The sequence below is a fragment of the Cyprinodon variegatus genome, unplaced genomic scaffold (genome assembly GCF_000732505.1).
Source record: "Cyprinodon variegatus isolate N-32 unplaced genomic scaffold, C_variegatus-1.0 Scaffold87, whole genome shotgun sequence".
Classification (NCBI taxonomy): Eukaryota; Metazoa; Chordata; class Actinopteri; order Cyprinodontiformes; family Cyprinodontidae; genus Cyprinodon; species Cyprinodon variegatus.
In genome coordinates, this window is record NW_015150540.1 from 978,548 (window position 1) to 986,524 (window position 7,977).

The 7,977-nt window shown below is 35.2% G+C and overlaps 1 protein-coding gene across 3 annotated transcripts in view; it reads left to right on the forward strand.

Annotated features, from left to right (window-relative positions):
* LOC107083895 (serine/threonine-protein phosphatase 4 regulatory subunit 2-A-like) overlaps positions 1-7,435 on the forward strand; it is an 11,735-nt gene extending 4,300 nt beyond the window's left edge. Inside the window, exons 4-9 of one of the 3 annotated variants that reach the window (XM_015373437.1) lie at positions 1,983-2,076; positions 2,202-2,239; positions 2,330-2,404; positions 2,530-2,679; positions 2,823-3,082; positions 6,086-7,435. In XM_015373437.1, coding sequence (XP_015228923.1) covers positions 1,983-2,076; positions 2,202-2,239; positions 2,330-2,404; positions 2,530-2,679; positions 2,823-3,082; positions 6,086-6,384 — 916 coding nt within the window. In that variant the 3' untranslated portion in view covers positions 6,385-7,435. The remainder of the gene's footprint in view (positions 1-1,982; positions 2,077-2,201; positions 2,240-2,329; positions 2,405-2,529; positions 2,680-2,822; positions 3,083-6,085) is intronic. The other 2 variants (XM_015373436.1, XM_015373435.1) reach the window with 2 other exon arrangements.
* Positions 7,436-7,977: the final 542 nt, after the last annotated feature.

Consider the following 7,977-nt stretch of genomic DNA (forward strand, 5'->3'; position numbering starts at 1 on the left):
AAATTCGTTGCCAACGCTTTTAAAAGTCGATTTTTATCGATTTTATCGATTCGTTGTTGCAGCCCTAAAATATATATATATATATATATATATATATTATAATCGTAATAAATAGGTCAGTGTTCTCATAAGCTTTTGTTAGTATTACGAGTAATTAAAGTATGTTGTTTTTGCTAATTACATATCAAGTAGGGCTGCAACTAATGATTATTTTGCAAATCGATTAATCTTTTGATTCTTTTTTTCGATTAATCAATTAATAATCATATAGCAAAAAATTACTTAAAGATGACTTTTTACAATATTAAACTACGTGAACCCAAAACTTTTCCACTTGAGGAGTTCTGGGTAAAAAGTTTTTTTTTTTATTTTAAATGCAAAATGTTTATATATTTTCTTTACAATTTTGCTACAATTGGTGCTTAAATTGGGTCGCTCTGTCAGCTAATGTCATGTTTTAGTCTTTACTCCAGTTAACAATTAATCAATTGATTATTTCAATAATCTGTTAATCACAATTAATCCGATTGTGTCAGCCCTAGTATCAAGGCAATATCGATAAGCTATCAGTTAGTGCTGAAAGAGGCAATGTCATAAATTAAAAAGTTGTATCAGGACATCCTTATTGACTTATTTGTGCAGTGCTATGTGTTGCAGGTAATCTTCATAAAACACAGGACTATGTGCAAATAATGCTATCTGACATAATTTTTCCTTCCTATATGAAAAATCCTTTAGAAATGGTCTCTTTGCCTGTAGTTCCTTTCTGATCATACAGCTTGAAAGAAAGAGATCAGATCAGTCAGTCATCAAGTCACAGTGCCAGAATAATCCTCAGATTTTTAAACTGACAAGTGAGACTGAATATTACAAGACAAAACAAACAGAGCAGCAAGAAGAGTTCTTTGGTGCAAATAGAGCTGGGTTACAGCGTCTATCTAATCTGACAGCCAATGTGAGGATCACAGTACAGAGCTCAATCAGTAATTCCCAACATGCATTTTATCCTCATCACTCCACCGTGGTATACTCTGTACCCTTTTGGTCGCTATAATACCAAAAGTATTATCTGTGGGGGAAGAAAAAAAAAAAGACCTTTTCAGTAAACAGCAACATATTCATTAGATATATGCTTGTTTCACATACCTGAGTCCCAAACCTGAAATTACGAAATATTTTTTAACTGAAAGCATCCAGAGCCAAAAGCATTTAGGTTTCAGAATAGCAGTCTATATTGCAATGATACCGTTCTTTAAATTTCTTTAAATTCCCACCAAATAAGAACAATAACAATGGTTTAGCCATCAGATGCTGTTTATGCTTTAAATCACACAGAAAAAAGTTGTAAATACCAGGAAAAATAGTTTTATTCTGACCTTTACACTATGTTTTTTTATTAGGTAATGCAGCCTTTACCTCATCCATGTCTGCTTAGATCTTGTTTTTGAGTAGGGGTGTGGGAAATAATCGTTTTGGCGATATATCGTGATATTCGGCTGCCCAATATAATATCGATCTTTCACTTCTTAGTATCGATTAAAAAAAAAAAAAATGGTTACATAAAACATTGATGGGAAAATGGGCTACCTCTGCACCACCACTCTGGCAGAAAGCGCTGTGGAGCCCTTTAACTGTGCGTGCAGCACCAAATCTGTATTTGAGGCAGTCACAGTGGAAGAAAACCCCAAACAACATGGATAATAATACCTAATCAATATTTTCTGATGAAAATATACAGCACTTGCTGTTTTATCTCATCATTTGATTTTGATAGCTGGGGAAAATATGGCAATATATAGTGATACTGCAATATCGTGATAATATCGTATTGTGACCCAAGTATCGCGACATGTATCGAATCGCAACACTCATGCCAATACTCACCTCTATTGTTGAGGCAGATTTTTATTTAAAGTTCAAACACTAGAAATTATATTTCTATGTATTTCTTTTATTTCTCACATCTTTGATAATCCTTCTAGGATTCCATTTACCATTCAGCGGCTGTGTGAATTGCTGACAGATCCCAAACGCAATTACACTGGTACAGACAAATTTCTCAGAGGTCTAGAAAAGGTGAGATAGACACCAATGTTTATGGTCTAAAATCAATATTTTTTTAACTTGCATGTGTTTAAAAGCTTAACTTTGTTGCTTTAAGCTGTTTTCTGTTTTCTTTTTTTTCATATTGCTTGCTGCAGAATGTAATGGTGGTGAGCTATCTGCATTCCATGTCAGAGTAAGTACATCAGCTTCTAAGTTAACTTTTCCCTGACAGTAAAACTATATAATGTGGAATTAACAAATGGCCTTTTTACTTCCTGAAAAGGAAAAATGGGACATCAACTGTGAACAGAATGAATGGAGTGATGTTTCTTGGAAACTCCTCTCTGAATTCAGACAGGTGGGAGTAATTTCCCTTTCGCTAATTTAAAATTTGACTTTTTTTTTTTTTTTGTATACAAAACCGAAGTACAACATAATACAGGAAGAGCAGCTATAAATTTGTTCTTTGTTTTTTTTCTTAAGCAGTCGAAGCGTGAACGGACCAGGCATCCCGAAAACACTCAACAGACCAAAGCTGTCGTCCTCATCTTCACTTTCCACCAACGGGCTCCCAGAGTGTTCTGGCACTAAGGAGCGAGATGGAATCACTGAGGCAGAGGAGCACCATTTGAGGTAATTATTTTTGTCACCCCCCACATTTATTGGTATTTGCAGTAAGGAATTGTCTTCACATTTTTCATCAAATCTTACTTAGACTTCATATTTAAAAAAGCCAAAAAACATGACTGCTCCTACTTGGTTTATCATTATGTTAGTGACAGAGATACACCACCTTCTGAAGATGAACAGAAACAAAATTATGGAATAAAGAACAAACATCTTGAAGAAGAAGAGGAATACGATGATAGCAAACAGGAACCCAAGAAACTGAAGACTAGGGAAAGAGAAGATGAATCATCTGGTGATCTTGCACAAGAGAATTCAGCAGTTACCTCAAGATCACAAGAAGAAACTTGTGATCCAGAGAGCGACAGTGAAACATCCCATGATGCACCCTGTATTTCAGACAGTCATGGTAGGTGTTACTTTGTCCTAACATACTTTTACCTTTATTTACTTACTCCTAACAGTAGAGGCTATAATACTACATGTTCAAGAAGTATTTGATATAAGCGGTGGATATAAGCATTTTGCTGCTCCTCTTACATTTGAATTCCAGAAAGTTAAAATATTGTCAAGTATGAATTTGGTTAATAAGTGTATAAATAAGTAAAGCTCATATTCTATATAATTCAATCCATCCATTCCTACAATCTAAGGGATACACTTCATGTAGTTTTGTGAATTTGATGGAGTGGAGACTACTGGATGTTTAAAGCAGTTACGGCCTACACAGTCATGACCAATAGGTTAGATAGTAAGTATTAGAAAACCCTGATTATTTTGAGATTTCTCCCAATAAGAAATCAGAGTGGTCTGAACATACTTGAACATACATCTATCATCTAGAATTCTGACCCTCAAAGACCTGTTGGTCTGTCTTTAAAAGCTACATTTACACTGCAGGCCTTGATGCTCAATTCTGATTTTTTTTTTTTTTTTTTGCGAATCCGTGTTATTTTATTTGTTTTTGTGTTGCTGTTCATATTTCCAAATGAATGCGACTTCTATGTGATCTCCTGTGGGAACTGCAGCCATACAACGCAAGTGTCCCGCAGGCCAGCATGCTCTGTGTTTACGGAAGTAAACATGGATGGTAGTACATCTAGCGATCTTTCCCAACCATAAAAAAAACAATCTTTTCAATATGGTTAAACATAAATACTGCTCTCTGCATCATCGTCTGCCATGGTTGTTGTTTTTCTTGCAACTTCTGCGTAGCAAGATGCAGAATAGTGACTGTTGTCTAGTATTAATGACATTCAGGTCAGATGAATGCGACCTGGCCGTTCAGACACAGGTCGCATTTGAAAAGATCAGATTCGTATTGGATTCAGGACCACATAGCCAAGTGGCCTGGGTCGCATTGGAAAAAAAAATTGGATCTGTGTTGTTCAGACTGCCATGAAAAGATCAGATCCAGGTCGCATGTGGGCCAAAAAAATCTGATTTGGGTCACTTCAGGCTGCAGTGTGAATGTAGCCAAAGTGTCCACCTCCCCTTTATTTATCATCCTAAATTAGAGGCACCTGTTTGAGGTTGTTGGCTGCATAAAAACACCTGTCCATCCCATAAAATCAGTAAGATTTCAACTACTACACCTCCATGATTTCTAATTGGGAGAACTTACAAAATAGCAGGATGTTCAAATACTTATTTTCCTCACTGTAAGCTGCAAGTCTAAATCTTTAAAATTAATTACTTTAAATACTTGAAATACACCACTCTCTTTCATAACATTTAAATTAATCTCAATTTTAAAATTAAAATGATTTTTTCAATGATTTTTTTCCCTGAAATGCATCTGCATGCACTCTTTCCTAGAAAAACATTATATATTTTGTTGTCCTTTCCTGGCTATTACACTTACTAAAATATTTTTCTTAGACCCCAGCTTGCGTTGATCAAATGTTCCATTTGTATGGCTTTTAATCTTGCTAACTAATATACCACTTCATTGACATCCTCCTCATAAGAGTGTATACTATTTAAGTATTAAACACTTGCTTACTCTCTTCAATTCCTAAACTGCTTCTTTGGTTTACCTATGCGTTTGTCAGACGTGTAAACAATTACAGATGCAAAAGAAAAATGCTTTGAACTAAAAACTCATCCAAAAAAACAGTCGCTTACAAGACCACCAGGGGGAGTCGATCACCAAGCTAGATGGCACCATATCATATTTAACTTTAGAATTAGGCTGCTTCTTTATAATACTGTTTAAAATTAAAGCCATGTATTTAAAAAAAAAAAAAAAAGAAAGAAACTTATTTCTTCCCTCCACATTTCTTCTGGAAATCCCGGTAATGTTAATCTGGACTGATCATTTTTTCTTAGCATTGGTTTTGTTGGTTGTAGTTTTTTTTTTCTTTTTTTTCTATAATGCAATGTTTCTTCTTTTGAATTGTGTTATGTTTAGGAGTGTTCATTATTAATATATTTGCAGCAAATTTGGCCATTTGTAGCATGTTTTCAGCTTTCACACACTGCATAAACCACACACTCTAAACCAGTGTTTCCCAACCTTTTTGACTTGTGTACCCCTTTGGGCATTTTGTCTTACCATTAGTACTCCTCTCAATCAAAAGTATTGATGACTATCCAAAAGCACAATATACAATGGCTGATTATAAAATAAAAAAATAGTTTTACTTAATCTTTTAACTTGAGAATTTAATTCCTGGGCATTTTATCCTTTCCATCTCAAATATAACAAAAAAAAATAAATATGTTGCCTGGAATTTAGTAAAGAATCAAAATAAATACAAAATAAAATCATATTATAAACCGGTATTTATAAAACGGCTCCCTTATTATCACATTTAAACTAGATGAATTTGGAACAAAATACAGACCTTAGTCGGACAGACTTAATTTGTTTTACTTTGTTTTCATCAAAAAACCTGAGCTTTCTTTTATAAGCTCTGATTGCTCAGTGTGAAAAACAGCTGATCTCAGGCTGTTCTCTACATTCTGTCTGTTCCTCTGCTCGGTTTGGATGTGTGTCAAAGTTAAAGGGGAACTCAAACTTATAGGAAAAACTACTTTTTGGTTAATAAATGCTTATTTAATTTTTCTATTGGGTCCTCAGAAAGCAAAACAGATCCTAGCCCTATTTTATTTTACTACCTAAAAAATACAAATATTTTCATGTACCCCTTGCAATGCGCTTGCGGAGCACTAGGGGTACAAGTAACCCTGGTTGGGAATCACTGTTCTTAAATACAAGCATTCATATTTACTAATTTTTTCAACATAACCTCTGCACTACCTCACGCTGTCTTCTATATTACATATACAAAAATTGACTGAATCACCTGTGTGGTTCTCATTAGCGGCTTTTAATCCCCTAACACCAAAAGTATTTTTTTTACTCTATTATAGTAATAAAAAATTTATCTCTCATCATTTCTCGTAGAGCAAAGCAGCAGCCATTCTCAACGACCTGAGAAGGAAGGAGAGTCAAGTGAGGCTAGTCCTGCCACCAGTGTACAGAGCTCTGTGGACCAGACTGAACAAGCTGCCTCATCAGAGGCACATTCAACCTACCAGGAGGACAGTGCTGTAGTCAAAAGCAGCAGCAGCAGTAGCGATGCAGATGCCTTATCCAATGAGAAGGCATTGTCTGGTAGTCATTCTCCTCAGTTGTCGACAGAGGTTGTTGCTGAAACCAGAAACAATGCAGAGACTGCTGTAGAACCCGGAGAACAGGACTAACTTGAAAGGCATGCCCAATGACTTGTTTTTTTTACACTGTATAATACAACCCCAAGGGTATTTGTGTAGCACTGTGGACCTTTAGGCTTCAGGACCAAGAGACACATGGACCAGGGCACTTGCTCGAAGGATCTTGAAGTCCACTTCTGTTTCCGCTTCTCACGGCCACTGGTCTCCAAATCTTTAAACTGGAAGAAGACTGCCTTTTTTACTATATAAAACCTTTTTTTCTAACCTTTTCTTTTCTTAATTTTCATATCTGAACATTTGATTTAAAGTAGATGATGTATTCACTAATTTCATTAGTAATTTGGTGTTTCCCAGGACATCCTTTTTACAGTTTTAGGCCAAGCACAGTACATTTTGGTTTCTTTTTGTTTTTGTTTTTTTATGAAAGCTGTCTGGAGATGAAGGCAAATTGTATCGATAATGTGAAGCAAGACTTTATAAATGTCTGCTTTTATTTGTGTAAAGGACATTACACAACTATATTTCTTGCTATTGTGCACTTCACTCCTTGAAAACTGCAAAAAAAAGTCGTTTTGCATTGTCTTTGTATGAAGCCAAAATCACAGCGCTGAAGGGAGCGCTTTTGTTAGGTCAAACCTTGCTTTGCCATTTCCAGTTTAATCACTTCAGTAAATCAAAAGGTACTTTACCTTCTGTGTGTCATAACATCATTGTACAGCTGTCCCTTTTTTGATAGATTTTTACAGTGCTTTCTTACAGTACACTCTGTAAATAAGCTTTTGTAGACTTGTAATATGTGTCCACATACTTTGTAAAACTGACTGCTGGAATCTGAAGGCTTGGGCTTGTGTGATGGTATTTACGGAAAGCAATAAAAGCCAAAATTTGAATTGATCTAGTATCTTGTTTATTTGAGTTGCATATGAACAAATGTTTTTAAACACATCATGACAAGGGAATTGTGTAAAAAGCAGCTGGATTTTTTTTCTGTCATTAAATGCTATTGTTTAAATTTGAACTCCTGATGTGTGATTGTTGAAATTCATGTCATATAGTAAATTTGTGCACCAAAGCTCTAAATTAAATCCGTATTTTATTATAGTTAAATAATCTCATAATTTTTTGCTTAAGTTTTATTGCATGTTTTGAAGATTTCCTTTTTATTCCATTTCCTTGACTTTTCTTCATTATACCATGTTTGAAAATACAGTGCCTTGAAAATTATTCACATCTCTAGACTATTATATTTTTAATCTTCCACTTTACCACATCCAGCGTCTTTTATTGGGAAATCTGAAAAGTATGTATCTCAGAAATCACTTAAAGGAAACACTTTAACTTTTAGCCACAAGGGGTGCTAGATCTGTAACTTCCAGGTTCAGCTCCTCTTATTTCCACTTCTACAACACTACACTGTCTCAAAAAATGCAACCGTCTAAACTCAACTTAAAACTCAGCCTAGATGAGACATTCAAGTCTGTGATCAGCTTCTTGATGCTGGAGGATAGATTTGATAAGGGAACGCATTCCTTACATCTGTTCAATCCATCATCTCAAAATGGAAAGGAAATGGAACAGCTGCATAACAAGACATGGCTGTCCGCCTGAGCCTGCGGAGACTGG